We start from the raw sequence: 18,543 nt of genomic DNA, 5'->3' as shown, positions 1-18,543 counted from the left end.
TAATTTAACAATTGGAGACTTAAGTTTTTTTCATTGATTATGGTTTGATTGTTAAATACTGATTCTTAAATCTCAACAATCTCTTTTAAATCCTCACTTGTACTACAGAGATAACATTTGGCACATTGTAGAAGATTGATTAATAAAAATTGCTAGGATTAATACATCAGCAAACATCAGTATTGTACCAATGCACATCGTCTGCTCTTCTGTACCTATTCCCCTAAGAAGACTTCAAATTCTTCATCATATAATAGTTACGGTGGCTAATATTGGTCTTGCCAACCTCTGTCTTCTGAGTTAGTTATTTCTTCTCCCACTTACCACCTATGGCTCAGGAAACTACCACTTTTCCAAATTAAATTAAACCTCTTGGTTACATTGTATTTTTCTTGCACCTTATGTTATATTTGGGTTTTTTAGTTGCAGTTGATATAAGGCAAGCAGTGAGCTAACTGTTGCCTCAGAATGCCTTCCAGTTTCTTCTTTTTTTCTCTTGTATTGGATTCCAACAGCAGTAGAGCTTGCTGAATTAAGATTGAGATCCAGGGAAGGGAAAAGAAGGTCCTAGGTGCTCTTTTGCCTGTTCTGCCTCAGAGGATACTCTTATGTCATTGACTGCAAAGCATTATGTAGAATAGAATAGAGTAGAATATTTCAGATGGAGTGGACCTATAATCATCTAGACCAAGTGCCACATGTGTATTGGTACATCTCTTAAGACAGAACTCTTCAAATGTGGAAGACTGATTATGAGGAACAGAGTAATGTGTATATTTACACTTCCCTGAGTTAAGCTAGAGAAAGATCTCTTAAACTAGTGAAAGGAGATTCTTGTGCTGAGAAAGAAATTTCTGTTATAGTCTTCTTTTACAGTCTCATTACTATACTTATTACATGTTCCAAAGTATCTTTCCATTTTTTTCAGGAAACTGAAGGGAACTCTACTTTTTCTGTAGTGCATATATTCTTGTTAAGTCTTTATTTGCTAGATCTGTTGCAGAACTTCAAAAACTTCTGGGATACAAGAATACTTTTTGTCAATAGAATACTATTTGTTACTTTCAGGAATTTTTTGGTAAATTTTTAGTATGGTGATTGTTTTGGGGGCTTGAGGGTTGATGAAGTTTGGGATGTGGTTGTGATGGGTTGTTTTTTTTTTTTACCTCTGAGCCTTCTCAAGGTAACGCTCCCCTCCCATTCTAACCCCACATGAACATCCTTTTGCTGTCGTTCAGTGATGTATTTCGAATACATTTGCAGGCCCTGGCACAAGCAATCAAAGAAGCCAAAGAACAGCACCCTGACATGTCTGTCACAAGAGTGGTTGTGCACAAAGAAACTGAACTCGCTGAAGAAGATGAAGAATAATATCACAAATGCCCTCAAGCAAATGCTACAGGTACACTTATGTATATAATTAGCATATGAAAATGTAGCATCAGTTTGCTGTCGTATTGTGTAATGAAAGGCTTGAAAAGTACGGGTTGTCTTTGCCATCTGCTATTACAAAAGGGTGAGTTGTACCAGACACTAATAGTAGACTTAGTGTAACATTTTTATCTTGAGTCCAATATGACATTAATTGCAATTTTTCCTATATGTGGCTCGCATTTTTGTCACAGTACTCCTGGCACTTCCTACAATATTTGGTCACGTTATTGTAGTTTATATTGTAGTGAGTTTAGGCTGTTTCTGCAAAACATGAAGGACATTTCACATTTTTCTATATATCTGTACAATTACAGTCCTTGCTTTACATCTTGCTTGTTTAGTGGGAAGACTATATATGGTTCCCCATACTGAAAAGGGCAAGCTTGGACATTTTAGTTTAGTTGGCTAATTCTTCGTATCCTTTCATCATTTTCCCAAGCCTCTTATCAGTTGAAAGAGGTACTTGAAGGAATGTCAGTTTATTAGGCCCTAATTTCCATGAAGAAAAAAACCCCACCAACTGCTCCACTTGATGTATGCCATGGAAAGATAAAAATACTGAAAACTCTGCTGTTGCACTGGTTATAAGCTGATAGCTTAGAGCTCAGTGACCGCTTGGGTGCAGAAAGCTTCAGATTTCCTTTGCGTGTCACCCTGGTTGATGTTGTTAAACTGAAGCTTCGGATTCAAACTTGATGGCTTTGTTAACTGTAGATTCAGATTCAAGCAAAAAGTTTCATTTCAAATGGTTAAATAATAGTGGGGGAGATTTAAAAATAAATGAAGTTTAAAAAGCTGAGTTTTAAGCTTTCATTCGGAGACATCTTACTTTCTACTGCCAAGTCTCTGAATGTGTCTAGAAGAGCAGAGTTATTGTTGGCAAACCTCAAGAGGGAAAACCAGTTTAATAATTTTAAACTTTTAATATGCATTTTGATAAATATTTATGTAGGGGGAGACAAGATAAAAAGTTTTTTATGGAAGGAAACTGCCTGTCATAAACTTCATCCTGCAGCTTCATGAGATTTCTAGATATCGTGAAGTGCCAGGAATATACAAAGAGTGAGACACTGACTTGATTCCAAATTTAATGTAAGCTTAAGCTTACTGTAGAGAAGGATGCATTTCACATAGTCCTGGTAATTTCTCATGTTGAACTCAGTTTTATTTCTGTGCCTGAGTTTCCTAAGAGCTGAAGATTTCACTGTCAGGTATCGCTTCTGTGATCCAGAATAGAGAAAAAGCAAGCATCAGTTTGAGAGGATATGAAACATACCTACTGAATGCTACTCCCTGAAACATGACCATTGTCAAGGAATCTGAGTCTTCCTAAACTAATCACTGATCACAGGTGTGTGTTTTCAGCTGAAAGATACAGGCTAAAGCCTTAGTTTATTTCATCTAGCCACAAGTGTCTTGTTTTGTATTAACATCTGGATAGGAGTGGAGGGGCCTGTATGGCTGAGGAGGAGAGACAATAGTTGATGTGTATGCCATCAGTTAAAAACTGCATGTTGTGAGCTATTGGGGAGACCATTTCTGGGAGTCTATCTTGAACTGCTGCTAGCTGCAGCACTGCATAGAGCAACAGTGTTGAATGACATGGAGAAGTCCACACAAGGATGAGTAGGATGCTTTCCCTCCGATGGACAAGGTGGATAAACTGTCTGAAGGCAAAGTGGTTCCAGTTGTCTTTTCTGGCCTCGTGCAGATTGTGCTAGAAGTTCAGTGTTTGTTTTGATATCTGAGTTTACAAATCATCCTTTAGCTAGCTTTTCTCCAAGCTTGTTAAGGTGCTAGAGGTTTTACATCACAGTGGAGCTAAGTTTGAGCTGCCCCTTGAAAATGTCTTCTGTTGCGGTCAGGTTATTGTGTGCTTGAAAAAGGAACGGCTAATTTTTGCTCATAACTGTGCAAACCAGGAAAACAACATGGATCAATGGTTTGGAACTGCTAGGTCAACACTCACCTGAATAGTAATGATAACTATTAATACTTTTTAAATTATCATAACATTAAATAATGTTAGAAACTGTGGAAATAACAAAGGAGAGGTTGCTTGTGAGGGAAGATTGGGGAAAGGTCACCAAAAATTAGGAACTCTACGCAAGTCTGCTTTTCACTGTACCTTTATTTCAGCATTCCGTTGTATTTGTTTTATGGCTTTGTTGCTTAGTGACACTGAAAATGGACATAAGAAGATTTTTGTTGCAGCTTTGTTTTGAAAGCATAGAAGAGGACATGGAACTGTTCTGAAATGTGAGATCGGGATGTGTGGATGAGTCCACACATCACATAAATGCTCCAAAAGGGCTTGTAACAGTCTGCATTTTTTTTCAGAGAGCTGTTAGTTTGTTGCAAGGAGAATATCACTGTTCCCTTGGTACACAGCACCAGTGAACATGCATGCTCAAATAATTCCTCTCATATTTTCAGCGTTTACATAGCAGAATCTAAGGTAGAAAGATACACTGAGGCATCAGAACAGATCATTTTGACTTGCAAGGATTTACTGTTACAATATGTGCTACAGTCACGTTTTTATTACTAATCAGTGTGAATTTAAAGGTCTTGGGAGCAAGAATTGCCTCTTCTGTTATATTTATGCAGAATATGACATTCTACCTTAATCCGGAACAGTGTCCTTCAAATCTCAGTATTCAACATAACCTATTTCATATAAGTAATTGCAACATCCTATCTTGGATTGTGTGACAAGAGGCAGAAACAGTCTTGGCAGGTTTGCATTTCTACAGTAGTGACCAGCTGCAAAGTTGATTCTGTTCCTTCATCAAATATTTAACACTTTGTAAAAATTTTATTCAGAAAAAAATGTTCAAAGAATTCTTTCTGTCTGCTGAGGATGTCTTTTTGCTTTATTGAGAAATATATACATTGTGGAATGGTGTTTGCAATGTATTGGAGGGTGTCAGACGTTCTTGCCTGAGTTTGCCAATTGCTTTACAGCTCCTGTTCTGAAATGCTTGTGAGAGAGTAAGAAAGGACTGATATGGAGATATTTCACCATGCTGTTATTGCATTTGAGTCCTGGTGACCTGTTTGACTGATGATGCCTTTCAGTTAAATGTTAAGGAAAAAAAATAGTTATCTAAACACAGGCCACCTGAAATGCCTTGAGTATGTGTCTGCAGCTTGGACTGTCAAAAACCTTGTGCCCTCCTGTAGCAACTGAAGGGCAGGTGAGACTGCAGAAGCAGCTCTAGACAACAGTGATCAGGCAGCGGAGTCATGCCACAAGTTTTGATGAGTTGCTTCTAAGGCGATGAAAGCTCTGTCCCAGTGACTGTGCAGTATTGTTTTAGCAAAGTTATTTTCTCTAGTAAAAATGAAGGATACTGCACTTTGATTCTGAGGGACAATTAATTGAAAAAATATCTTCATTTCTTATTTATGCACTCGATTGTGTAATAAAATTTTCAGTACACTATATGAGAGGTGACTAGTAAAATACTATGAGAATTTTAGGGAGGGAAAAACACACTAAAGCAAGAAGAGCATTGATAGAAGCTGAATTGCCATTTACCTCTTGACTGAGGGAAGCTTTAATTAATACAACACTTTCTTATGGAATAACCTTCCCTCGAAGTAACCTAAATGGAAAAAATGACATTTTGACTCCGATGTGACATTCACCTAGTATCTATTATGAATGCTTATGTAATCTTTCCCCCTGCTTTTTCTTCCAGATGTAGAAATGACACTGACAGTGATCATGGCCGTGAAGAATTGTAGTCATTCCAAGTCATCACTACTCCACTGAGTTCACCAAGCTTAGCAATGATGACCAGATGTTCAAGACTTAAATGACAATACCAAACTCGTTCTTAACATATTTGGTCTATATTCCCTTACAATCTTTCTTGTTTATTTTTTTTTTATAACCACTTCTTAACAATCTTTTTTTCTTTTTTAAATGAAGTTTTAGAGGGTGTGATCTTCTTTTGCACAAATACTTGTATTTTTGAAACTGATTCTTAATTGTATGAAAGTGAACAAGAAGTCCAAAAAGCATTGTTCACTGGAGCAGGTGGTAATTGTGCAGGAAGGGGGATCTTTACTAATTTAGATGTAGGTTTTTTCCAGATATTTCGAATGAAATCTCTTACTGGAGTAATTTACAGATTTTTTTTTCAGATTATTCAGGTAAATATATGGTATTGCATAACAAAGATTTTTATAAAAATACAACATTTCCTAAAATTTGAAGAAATATATTTCTTTAGATAAATTTTATACTGATATCTCTGTAACTCTTTCTGTTCTAAGGTTCTCCTCTCTGTGGAGCAGAGAGGGTGTAGCAGTCTGTAGAGGAGAAGGAGTTGCAGACACATTTCTTCTGACTGAGCACTGTGTTCTTTTTGCACTTTGGTGCCAATGCTCAACTTTTTTGCAGGCATTTTGCTGTCTGCAGCATTCCAGACAAGGAAAGAAGGAAGAACAAAATATCTTTCTCTTCTTCCAACAAGAGATGATCTAGGCAGCTTAAAACCTTAGTGCTTTTTTTTTTCTTACCGTGTCCAAACTTCAACATTTCCATTATTTGAATACATGTGTAGAATGCTTGCTTTCTATTAAACCTCACTGTCTCCATGTTAGAGCTGACGTTGCTGTAATAAAGAGGGTATACGTTTCAGATGCTTTGTCTAGTGATTAATGCAAGTTTTTAGGAAACTGAGTGAAAGTATATGATGGACTCCATTCATAAAGTAATAAGACAGTACCATCATTTGAGACTGCCATTGAGAAAACCTGTTAATAATTTTGGATTTTGTTTGTATTTTGTTCTTGCAGGGGGTTGGTTGGTTGGGTTGTTGGTTTGTTTTTTTTTTTTTGCTGTCAACTGTGTATAGTTAAAATGCCAAATTAGATTTATAGCAGCTTGAAGTTGTATTAAGTGTTATTTTGCTTTCTGTAATTCTGTTATAAAATAAAGTTGTTTATTCTCTGTATGACTTTTGGCATTCAGACATAAACTTGGAAGATATTTTAATGTGCAAGTCAGTTATGAGAACTTCAATTCTAGAGGCCACAGAACCTTGAAAGGCAGGAATTAGTACAAGTAGTCTCCAAGGTTACCAGAAGAGTGGACAGTTGTCTGGCTTCTAATACTGATACAAAAGTATCAGTGGATTTTAGGCATCTTCCAGTAAGCATCTTGATTTCTGTGCTTCAGACAAGAAATCTTCAAATGCCAAACCAGATGAGATTTGGACAGCACGGTGCAAGTTAGAATGCCTGTCAATCTGCAAGTGGTTCTACTGAGTTCATTGAGTTAGGAGAGAACCATGATCTTCAAGTAACAACCAAATAATAATACTTCTCACTACGTTCTTTTTCACTTTTGAGCAATGTATTTTTGGTGCTATTCTCAGTTTAGATTGCTGCCATCTGTCAGCACACTTGCTTAACAGAAATTCCTGTTACTTTTGGCTTCATATAATTTGGATAACACCAGACAACAGTAACCAAGATGTTGAATTCTATATGCATATAGGCATTCTTGATTTACATCCCACATTACCCAGAAACATAGCAGACAACAATCTTAACTGCTTTTCTTGAAAACCAGAGACATCCTGCCTTTCAGAAAGGGAAAGAACCTCACCCAGCCCAGTAACATGAGAAAAATGTCACAGCACTGTGCAGGACTAGGGAGGCTTTTGAGACTGTGACAAGTTTGGGATATGTGAGTGGAGGTCAGAATGGAGATACATACATTTAGAACGGTGTCTTAATGGATTTTTCATACAGAAATGTGTAAGAAAAAGATCTATAAAAGTTTAGAGGTATTTTTGGTATGGTGAAGTATTAGTTGCAAACTCATTTGATGGAAGGAAAGGATATTACTTCAATTCCTTATTGATTTGGAACTTTCTAATGTTAGACACTAGATTGATATTGGGGTTTATTGCAATTGTATTTAATCTTTATAACTGCAAATATATTGTTTTCAAGAATATTATTACTTTCACTGAGATCTGTATTTCTTCAAATACTAATTAGAACCTTTTGACAGGGAAAAAATAATAGTGCTTTCAGGTGAGCATAGCTTATTGCATAGCTATTGCTTCCATTGACTAAACATGTACTAATTAAAAAACTGTTGTCATGCAGAAAAACAGAAGCCTCAAGTGTGATCAATCCTAAAGATAGTAAACTTTTACAGATTCTGGTTTTATGTAGTCTTTCCAGTGTTGTGGAATGTTGTGCTGTTCTGATGACTTTTCATTGTCACTTCTTTAATACAATATATTGTGCTGATTTTAGCTGGGCAAGTTTTCTTTATGGTAGCTAGTATGGGGCTATGTTTTGGATTTGTGCTGGAACAAGTGTTGATAATTCAGGGATAGTTTTGTTATTGCTGAGCAATAAAATCATGGAATCACAGAATGGTTTGTGGGTGGAAAGGACCTTCAAAATTGCTAAATTCCAATCCCCCTGCCATGGTCAGAGGCACCTTCAACTAGACCAACTTGTTCCAAGCCACACCCAACCTGGCCTGGAACGCTTCCAGGGATGGGACATTCACAACCTCTCTAGGCAACCTGTTCCAGTGACTCACCCCCCTCACGGGGAAGAACTTCCTAGTATCTAATCTAAATCTAGCTTCTCTCAGTTTAAAGCCATTAGCCCTTGTCCCAGCATCAAGGCCTTTTCTGGCCTCTCACTCCACCCCACTAGCGAGTGAGCTGGGGGTGCACAAGGAGTTGGGAAGGGGACACATCCAGGACAATTGACCCCAACTGAACAAAGGGATGTTCCAGACCATATGACGTCATGCCCAGCATATAAAGCTGGTAGAAGAAGAAGGAAAGGGGAAACTTCCAAAGTGGTGCTGTTTGTCTTCTCAAGTGACCATTATGCGTGATGGAGCCCTGCCATCCTGGGGATGGCTGAACACCTGCCAGCTGATGCACGGTAGTGAATGAATTCCTTGGTTTGTTTTGCTTGTGTGCACGGCTTTTGTGTTAATTACTAAACTGTCTCTATTTCAACCCACGAGTTTTCTCACATACCTGTGTATTACATATATCTATAGCAAAAATTGCAACATGAAACAAAAGAAACTGTCCTCAAGGCACTTCACAAGTTGGCTTTATAATACATGGGCAATTTTGAATACAATTCTAGCCTCCTCGAAGATATTTCAGTAAATAATTCTGCTTCAATACTTAGTAAAATGAGTGGTGTGGATTCTACACAAAAATACATGTTTCTTCTTAGTAATATTCACATAAGTGTTCATAATAAATGTTGGACTTTTTCTACAGATGGTTTCCTAGATGAAAGTTTCATAAAGAAACAGCAAGCAACTCTAGAGACAGACCGTTTAAACAAAAAAAGGTGATGAGTAACTACAATTCAAAGTGTTTCTTAAAGTATACTTCCATTTGATAAGCTGAATGGCAGCTTTTAGTTTGGCTATGGGAGAAATAGAACAGATGGAATGAAGTAAATGCTATGGTAGAGGTCAGAGTTTGTGAGATTTGATAGTGATCAGAACAACAACTAACTAACTTTAGCCAGGATGCCGTGGGAGCTTTTCATTTTTCAGGCATGTTAAGTAGAGAAGTGGGCTTCTTGGAGCAGCTGGTATATCCCACACTGTTGGCTTGACTAGCACCTTCAGAAGGTTTGAAACTGTTCTGATTTTCATTTTTGGGTAGATTTTACACTGCACTTGAAAGAAGATACTTGGACTGATAATATTGGTACAAATTACAAGCTTTGCAAGTGCTGCTAATACTTGTAGTATTAAATGATTGGTTGGTACAAGTCAAATCCTACAAGAGCTTGTGGAGATAAGTATGCATGAATGGCTGTACTGAGCTGGGCTAGATGAGTAACTGCCTCATTTCTGTCTCCGAGGCTACTGGTATTTTCCAAAGAGTGTATGTACAAATACATACCATACTAAAAAGTAGTATTTTCCCAAATATTCTTCCAGCTTTCGGACTTACTGGTCTTTCATATTTATCTGCCTCCCTGGTTTTTGGCTAATTGCTTTTTAAAAAATTCCTCTGGCAGGCATTTTCACTATTCCATGTATTGTAAGAAAAAGAAACCAAACACCTTCCATTTCTTTAGAACCTGTCCCTGCTAGCTTCATTTGATAGTGCCACTGCAGATACTAGAAGAAACACCCAACAGTCATTCTCTCTTCAGTCATTCTTTGAGCAACCTGGTCTAGTGGAAGGTGACCCTGACTCTGGCAGTGGGCTTGGAACTAGATGATCTTCAAGGTCCCTTCCAAGCATTCGATGATCCTATGATTCCCCAGCTAAAAGCTACTTCACAATTCTTTATCATTCTTACCACCTTTTTTATACCTTTCCTACTTTAATGTTGACACTTTAACGTAGGACAGAAAGAAAGGCATACAGGAAGGTTTTAAACATGCTTACTGGGTCCTAGCTTCATGTTATTGCTAGTGACCAGAAGACAGAGGACTCCCCAGTGATAACAGACAAATGGAAAACACTGTTTTCATATGTGTTTAGAGAATGCTTTTACAATTGATCTAGACAAAGATTAGATCAATGTTATTTAAATATACTTTTTTCCTTTATGAAGCAACTAGGTAAGATAGTAGCATGAAAACAGATGTTTCTTGATCCTATTCAGTGATGGAACAGGAAACAGCAAGGCCTGAGGATTTTCATAATGAATGAATGTCAAAGTCTCCTACGTGTTAGCAATTACAGCTCAATAAGCAGTAGTGTCAAAAGCATACAGTATATCTAGATAATCTTCTCTTTGGTGTTATACCACCATTTTACAATAAAGTGTTCTTAAAGAGTGACCCAATTTTTCAACATTTTAAATCTCTTTATTGTCAAGTTATTTTGTGAAATCAACAAAATCATTTTTTTGTTGTGGTAAGACTTGTTAAACTTCATTTCTATATCTTTACATGTTGACATGGCCAGTCTTTTCTTGGGTGGTGAAGGAACAGATCTTTGGAATTCTCTATGTGCGTGTTGTAATTCCTATAACCTCCGGTCATTATCCAAGCTCACTGCTTTTCTGTTGGCAGCATCTTAAATGTGAAAAGTCTCAACTTCCCTGCAAAGTATTTTATGGATGGTAGCTAACAAAAGGATAAAATAATATCTTAGAGAGAGTATTTAAAGATTTTCTTTAACGATGTCAATATCACAGAAGTTTATGTACTCAGGTAAAAAGTAGTTTCACTGTTGTAGCTTAAAAAAGAACTTTTCTTCACTTCAAAGCTGCTGTTATGCTTAAAAAGCAAAAATTTGCTATCCCAGGTTTATATAGGAAAACACCTATAATACCTGTGTTCCATAGCACAGGATATTGAATAAGTTGTCAGTATGTCATACATGTTGCCAGGATCTATATAATCTGCTTCTGAGGAAATTGTTGAACACTTAAATAGCAAATGATGAAACAGCCTCTGGAGAGGTACAGAACAGAGTCATGGCAGGAGGCCAGTAAGTCAGGCTCATTGATTCTGTACCATTTTTTTTCTAAGTGAGAAAGCTGTAAGCAGAGGTGCATTGTAACAATCAAAGTTTCAGATCTCCCCTTAGACACCATGTTATACTTGGCTTTCACATTTAGGTCTCCACTGTTTGCAGTGTGTTTGATGTTTAACATCTCAGCCTACAGGAACACTGACACTGAAGAAAATCTGTAACCAGGATAACAGACCTTTTGATCTCTGTTAATAATAGTTAAATGAGTTAAGACTCATGTTACATCTTAGTGTCTCCATCTCTGTGCCATATGAGTATTCATAAGTACACTTCTGACACTGCATAATAACCGTCTTGTTGTTTTTCTAATGAACCTTAAACACTTTACATCATGACATAGATCTAAGCTTAGAAGTGTCAAAAATTAGGGGATCTCATAAACTGGGGATCTCATTAATATCTATAAGTATATAAATGGTGGATGTCAGGAGGTTGGGGCATCCTTTTTTTCTATTGTACCAACAGGACAATGGGTAATGGAAAGAAGCTGGAACACAGTTCCATTTAAACAGAAGGAAAAACTATTTCACTGTTGAGGTGAGGGAGCCCTGGCACAGGCTGCCTAGGAAGTGTGTGGAGGCTCCTTCCTTGGAGGTCTTCAAGACCTGCCTGAACATGTTCCTGTGTGACCTGATCTAGATGGACCTGCTTCTGCAGGGGGGTTGGACTAGATGATCTCTAAAAGTCCCTTCCAACCTGTACCATTCTATGATTCTATGAAATTAAACAAAGCGTCACATTCTTTTCCATCATCACTGCTTGCATGGGGTCATGATGGATCTTTCAATGAGAGCAACATTATTTTGTTTGCATATTGCAGCACCTTAAGTAGAAAAGTAGAGTTCACTAGAGGTAGGAGGAAAACGATATTAAGACCTTTTTATACTCTTGCAGTCTGTATGTATTAGATGTAAAGAAAGGGTGCGTTGCTTGGGACTGTGTTGTACTAGGCCTGCCAGACAATGTGAAAGGTCAGGTATGAAGGAGTTCAGGGAGCAGATGCTTCTCAGTGTCCTGAGTAGCTACAAATGTGAGGTCCACTCGGCAGCTGGGTAATAGGGAGCTATTGTGATTTCCTGTTTGAGGGCTGCCTTTTGAGTGCTTATTTTCTTTCGCTTTCTGAAACGTATAATGTTTGTTGCTAGTCAAATGAAATTTCTGGTGTAAGAACCAAAGGACTGCACACTTTTCTCTCATGGTGAAGAAAAAAATTATACAGAGAGTGAAATCAGAAGAAAAGTATCTTGAGCCTCTTGAAAAATATCAGGAAAGCACTTTTGGTGTGATTACAGGTGGGGCATTTTGAAACACAAAGAGCCTGTTAAAGGGCATCTGGAGAGAGTTGACAGCTGGAGATGAGGAACCCTGCAATTGAGCTGCAGATTCCTCTGCCAGCTGACTGAGATAAACTTGTTTTTACTATATTTGCTCTTCCAGGTTTTGCTGTGGTTCTTTTACAGTTTGTTTCTTTTGAAGTCAAGGTCTAGATTTCTATCTTGTATTTAACTTTTACTGTTCATGTTAATGCTGTGACTTCTAAATAAATGCCAGGCTTTTTCCACCCATCACCTTCTGTTGATGTCAAATGGAACTACAGAGCAATTTGCACTTTCAAATGTTGGTAATTCTTCTGGGTATCTAAATAGAGACTACTAGATCTAATTAGAGGTACTTGCACTTGAATATTGTAACCTTTACTTTTGCTATACAAATATACCGGTAGCTCTTTCCAAGTAACAAGCAATTGGCTCTTCATCTGTTCAATGCATTGTATTCCTTTCTTTGCATAGATGTAAACCAGTGTGATGAATTACATATTTTAAAAAATAGGATAGTACTAAAATGTGATGGAGGAGTCTTATGTGTAGCAAAGGTATTCACTGTTTTACTCCCGTTTTCTTCTCAGAGACTGATAAATTACAGTGCTTCATAAAGTTGTGGTCATGGCCTTGTTGGTGTCTTTAGAAAGTGATTCAAAGGAGTTCTTAAAAGTCTATTAGAGCCAAAATTGTGCAAAAGTGCACATAATCTCAGACAAGGCATCATCCATTTTGTTCTTACAGGGGAGTAATGGTAAACAGCTTTAATGAAAGGTAATTGAAGACAGATAGGGACAGTAAATATCAAGGACAGTACTGACAGTCACTTTTCATTCTTCATTGGTTTGGGTCTAAACTTGAGAGTCAGAAGCAGAGACATTAAAAGACAATATTACTTTCAAGTAGTTTGAGTTGAATTTTCCTGCCCCATTTGCCACAGCCAGTCAGAGATACACTAAAAATTTTACATCTACAGCTCACGTGAGGGGGAGGAGATTGTTTAGTGTGTGACAAATAACATGCAAAACCAGAAAACTCCATACTTACTGGTTTATTATTTGCAAAGTCATCCATTTATCCTTAAACTAGGATAATAACTGGTGTACAGGATACCATCTGAGTCTTTTTGTGGTTTAAAAACTTGGTCGGTCAGCAGAAAGAACTTTTGTTTCCCATTGCTGTTGTTTTTTCATTACAAATTCTGTGGAAAGCATGCTTTACAAAACCTACAGTCTTTCTCAAAGTGTACAGGCTAATAAAAAAATGTCAGTTCCTCTTCATCACCCTTCTCAATTTCCTCGATGTCAGTCCTTGATTTGAACTTGCTGTTTATGCACCTTCAATTTAATAAGACTGCCTTCCTTATATGCTCCAGCTCAGCTCTCTCGAGAGCTGGTCATATAGATTTCTTCTCAGTAAGCTAGGGAAGGGTTAGTGGGCAAGGTCATTTGCCTCCCCCCAAATCCTGTGTCATGTGAGGGAACTGAAACACTACACTGCAGGAGGTCTCTGGTGTCTGATGAGTTGCATAAAGTAATGCTTACTTGGCTTGGGAGAAAGCAGAAGTATTATAAGACCTTTTCGAATGGCAGCAGCTGTATCATTTGTGTGCACAGCACTAATTTCTTCTCCCAGTTTTGTTTTCCTCTGAACAGCTGGTTATTTTTAAACCTGCAGAGCTGCATACTGGTTTTCAGTGTGCTTCCTGAGATGTGAGGCTCTCTTAATGTCCTTCAGTTCTTCTGTTTTTTCTCTTTTTGTCTAAATCTCCTTGGTTTCTGCCACTGGTGATGGTAATTCAGGAGGAACTTTGTGGGGGCTTGTGCCGTGGCTAGTGTCTCATCAACTGAAAAATAAACACCACAAAATTCCTTAAGAATGTGCTAGTTTACTGAGATGATTTTTTAGAAGGAAAGGGAGCTGACACATATTAGTAAGAACTAGTTATATTAAATTGCAAGTGCTCAAGGTGCACATGAGTATTAGTTTGCCCATGCTCCTAGAAGAAAGTCTTACGAGCGTGAGGTTGACACTGTGCCTATGCCCAGTGAAACACTGACACAGTGCATCAACAGAAATACTGCATTCTCATTTACCTCCACTAGTTTTCCACCAGAGAAAAAAATCCTTAAAAAACAGCAAGAAGAGCAGTCAACTTGTACTGGCAGTGCATGTTCTGCTTTAGTGCAGCGTTGCCATGCCAGCCTCAAATTGGCTTGATCCTCCCAGTGCTGCCTGTGGGGCAAAGGGAACAGAAAAATGATCTCTTTCCACATAATCTGGCACCTCCAGAACAGGATGGTGTCATCAGAGGCTTGGAGATTATTTCGGATGGAAAAATGCATTAAACACTTTGTCATGTAATGTTAAATTCCCATGTCATTTCTAGATGTTCAGGAGAAACGTTTGCTGTGGAGCCTCTCTTTTACTGGACAGAGAAAAATTAAATGCTTGTCTGACAATGAAGCAAGACAGCCTTGCTTTTAGTAATGCAAATTTGATATTTTAATGTTTTTTTACAAAGTAATCCAAGGTAATAAGCACTTAAAGCCCGTGGAATTTCTAAGGTTTTGTCTGAAAGGGAGGGCTGGCAAATTTCAAGGAGCCTGTTCTCCGTCTCTTTTTGCTCACTGAAGCTGGCTTCACTCGCCTCTACAGAGAGAGCTGCTCGAGGTGGTTTGTGTGAGTTGTCTGAAGGCCTAAGCATTAGGTTAGACTCTGACAATCTTGGATCAAGCAAAAGAAAGGTTTGGAGGCAGAGCTGAGACTGTGATGCTCAAAGTATGAAATAGTCAGAAATTCATCTCGCCCAGAGTCCCATCCAGAACACCTGTGATCTGCAAACTGAGAATCTCCTTTCCTGAGGCACTAAACAGCCAGGTGAATTCCCTTCAATCATCCTTCTCATTTATGAAAGAGAGAAGAACAAAAGCAATATTCCTCTGGCAAATTAGTCTGACAACTACTTTCTTCACCTTTCTCTCTTTAATTCTTGGTTGCTAATCCCAGAAAATTTAGGTAACCATTACTTAAACTCACTACAAACCCAAAGCTAAAAAATCCCTGCTTTAAGAAAAGCAGGGTCTAACATCTGGTTCTGCAAATTATTTGCAGACCTACAGAAAGCGCAGCTAAGGAGGATATGGGCACTATGAAAGAGGGCAGGCCAGTCTGTTTCAGCAGTTGGTCATGCAGCATGAATCTGTGGGTTTCTTCAGATGGGCTCTTTTGGCTTAATGAAAGTATGATATGAGCCTCACCAAAAGAAATAATGGGATCCGTAAGCCACCTGAATAGAAAAGCAAGAGCATCACTGGGTAAGGATGTTTAGTAGTATCTCAGTATTATTTCATAATGACTAGTTTCTATCACAGATGGACAAAGAGATGATAATTTTCTGAAAGGGAAAATCTTTGCTTTTATCCAAGGTCCGATGCAATAATTTTATTAGCTCTTATTTTAGCCTTTTTCAAGAAAGGCCTCTCAATACTTTGTCTTCCTAATCCATCATAGATATTGGATCATACAATGTGTTGGCACCACACTACATTTTGGCTGTTGTTTTTTAATGTTTGGAAAAACTGTTAGCACTTAGCTCTAAGGATAATCTGTAACCAAAGGCAGAGTTGGATTAGGCATTCAGAACAGGCTTCATTAGTTGATTAATTCAGTGTCAGAAAACACGTCTTGAGCAGGAAAGGTTTGAGTTTTAACAGCCTGAAGGTAATTTGTGGTATATGCTTATGTGTAAACACCTTTCCTTTCTGTTAAAGCCTCCAGCCTAAATGCCTAGAGATGTTGTACAAAATAGGAAGTGAATTCATTCTACATTTCTGGGTATGTATCAGAACTCTGTTAATTTGCTCAGTTTTCAGGATTTTAGAAGGCTGCAGGATAAAGCAAACTTAATGAATGTACAAATTAGAGTGCTTGAACTGTCATCTAGGTAAGGATTTTACCGTAGCCTTGCACTGGTTGGTAAATCTAGAGCTTGCTGCCTGATTGTAGCCCAGTGTCTTTTCTGGGCAGAACCAGTCAGTCTCTGTGAGCAGCCATGGTTTTCAGTACCTAGGTGTGTTACTCTCACTGTGCAACTTGGATTTACTTGGGTGTGGATATTTCATGTTTTGGTTTCACTCTGAAGGTAAATTTTAGAAGTGTGCATAAGCTGCTTTTAAAATAGAAAAGGCAACATGTCAAATGTGCATTTAGGTACAAAGTAAAAGCAAATACGTACGTTTGAGAGAACACAGACGTGTACTCAATAATTAACTACTTTGAGTAACCACTGTTACCTGTCTCACTGAAGATTTGCATGGTGAAAGCAGAATGATTTATCATTTAACTACCCTGTTCTTTTTCTCCATTTTGGTTGCCTCTTCTATAGCATAGAAGCAAAATAGAATAGCAAAATCTTCTGTAGTACGGTATGTTAAACTAGAAGTTTTTAGTGAGAGTTCCATCCAAGTTCTAAACAAATTCCTTTAACATTTTTCAAAGAGAAAGTGGTCTAAAACGCAGTACAAGTTCATAAAATTGTTTATGATTGTAATTGTCTTTAGTTTAGTTAGTGGTACAAGTCTAACAATAAACTGTTGAACAGGAAGTTTTGTCTACCCACCCAGTCGTTGCCCCTGAGTCCTGACTCACCTTCTAATAATTTGATCCTGAAGTAGGCAATTAACATCAGCAGGAGTAAAGTCACAGGCATAAAGATCCCAGCAAAGAGAACATATCCAGGCAGCTCCCGCATAAACACCGAAAACAGGTAACTCATGCTCATTTTCTTCTGTGGCACCTGTGCTGAGCAGGATCCTTCGGATCTCTAAGTGTGGACCTTATTTCTCCTCCTTTCTTTCTTTTTTACTTATATCCACATTCTGCCCTTTGTTCAGGCTATTATCTCTTTTTGAACTTTGGTTTGTTTGTGTAGGCCTGTGATTCCCAGTAGGACTGGAGTTCACTTGCAAAGTTATTCAACCACAAAGATTAAAAGTGAGTAATGAGTAATATGGGGCTTTTAAACCTTTGAGTATGTTGGGCAACGTTTAAGACCATTGCCTTTTTAAGCAATAGGGGTCTGTCATTTAGTGTTGTACAGACCATTTTGAATAGGAGGCACTGTCTTCACACTTAGGGTGAAGACTCTGTTATACACACCACACAGGCATACATGCAGTCTCTGCTCTGAAGAGTTTTCAGACCAGACCACTGAGGCAAGCAGAAAACGACCGAGTGGATGCTGTACAAAGAGCAATGTTTCCAAAGAGCAGCTGTGGAACAGTGAAGCTCAGGAAGGTTTCTTTTTTAATAAAGTTAAAAATATGTGAGTTTTGGAGTCCAGACATAGAATCATAGAATCATAGAGGGGTTGGAAGGGACCTTTAGAGATCATCTAGTCCAACCCCCCTGCAGAAGCAGGTTCACCTAGATCAGGTCTCATAGGAACGTGTCCAGGCAGGTCTTGAAGACCTCCAAGGAAGGAGCCTCCCTCTGGGCACTGCCACTGCTCCCTCACCCTCACAGTGAAATAGTTTTTTCTTATACATTTAAGTAACTGGGTTTGAAGTGTTAAGTGTGTTCAAGTTTTCACATCTGGTCACCAGCCCATGGCAGAGCTGTGTCTAAGATGCCTTGTTTGGTTTGGAAAGATGATTCATAATTTTATAACCCTTCCTTACACCTTCAGGTTTCCCAAGAAGGTCAGTAGACTTGACATTTTGGAAGTTCTGTTGAACCCAGGCTGCACTGACTTCACTTGGGGGCACTGTAGGATCTCCCTGTTTGTCTGTCTGCTTGAATTCCAGCAGAAACGTGCTGCAGGTCATTGGAGATCAGATTAGTCTACCTGAACATTTAGTCTTTGGCTTATTGAATCTGATGCCTAATTAAGGCATCAAGTTGCATTAAGCATTGTGGGTTTGTGGTTTCAGCAGCTTGTTATGACATGCACAAAAAAAAAAAAAATCTGGCTTATTAGACATCCATTTGAGAGACAGTAAGGATTTTATTTTTTTAGTACTTACCAATTCTGACACTGGACCATGACCTCAAGGTGAAAACAAACATTTTGAGAGCAATTTTGTTCAGGCATCTGAAAAGGATGCACAAGATTTGCTTGAGTAGTTAGGTAGGTGGGTAGGCTGGAGCCAATGGGAAATGCAGTAGATTTGTAGATTTTCAGAGGGAAGAGATATTTCTATGTTGACCATGTTTTCTTCATGCGCTGTATTCAAAAGGTAAAAAAACCTTTCTTAATAGTTTGT

At 38.2% G+C, this 18,543-nt stretch overlaps 2 protein-coding genes across 17 annotated transcripts in view; one reads left to right on the top strand and one right to left on the bottom strand.

The window, feature by feature from the left end:
• EPB41L2 (erythrocyte membrane protein band 4.1 like 2) overlaps positions 1-6,407 on the top strand; it is a 113,689-nt gene extending 107,282 nt beyond the window's left edge. For all 16 annotated transcript variants that reach the window (XM_061990668.1, XM_061990678.1, XM_061990675.1 and 13 more), the window contains 2 exons: positions 1,264-1,402; positions 5,142-6,407. In XM_061990668.1, the coding sequence (XP_061846652.1) occupies positions 1,264-1,371 (108 nt within the window). In that variant the 3' untranslated portion in view covers positions 1,372-1,402; positions 5,142-6,407. The remainder of the gene's footprint in view (positions 1-1,263; positions 1,403-5,141) is intronic.
• A 7,603-nt stretch (positions 6,408-14,010) lies between these two features.
• On the bottom strand, positions 14,011-17,060 carry SMLR1 (small leucine rich protein 1). The gene is made up of 2 exons (XM_061989617.1): positions 16,928-17,060; positions 14,011-14,123 (listed from the first exon to the last, which is right to left on the bottom strand). Exons 1-2 carry the CDS (start codon positions 17,058-17,060, stop codon positions 14,011-14,013), a joined length of 246 nt encoding a protein of 81 aa, XP_061845601.1.
• Positions 17,061-18,543: the final 1,483 nt, after the last annotated feature.

This window comes from Colius striatus, chromosome 2, assembly GCF_028858725.1.
Source record: "Colius striatus isolate bColStr4 chromosome 2, bColStr4.1.hap1, whole genome shotgun sequence".
Lineage (NCBI taxonomy): Eukaryota > Metazoa > Chordata > Aves > Coliiformes > Coliidae > Colius > Colius striatus.
Note: the sequence above shows the minus strand (reverse complement) of the source record. Positions and strands in the feature narration are given on the sequence as shown.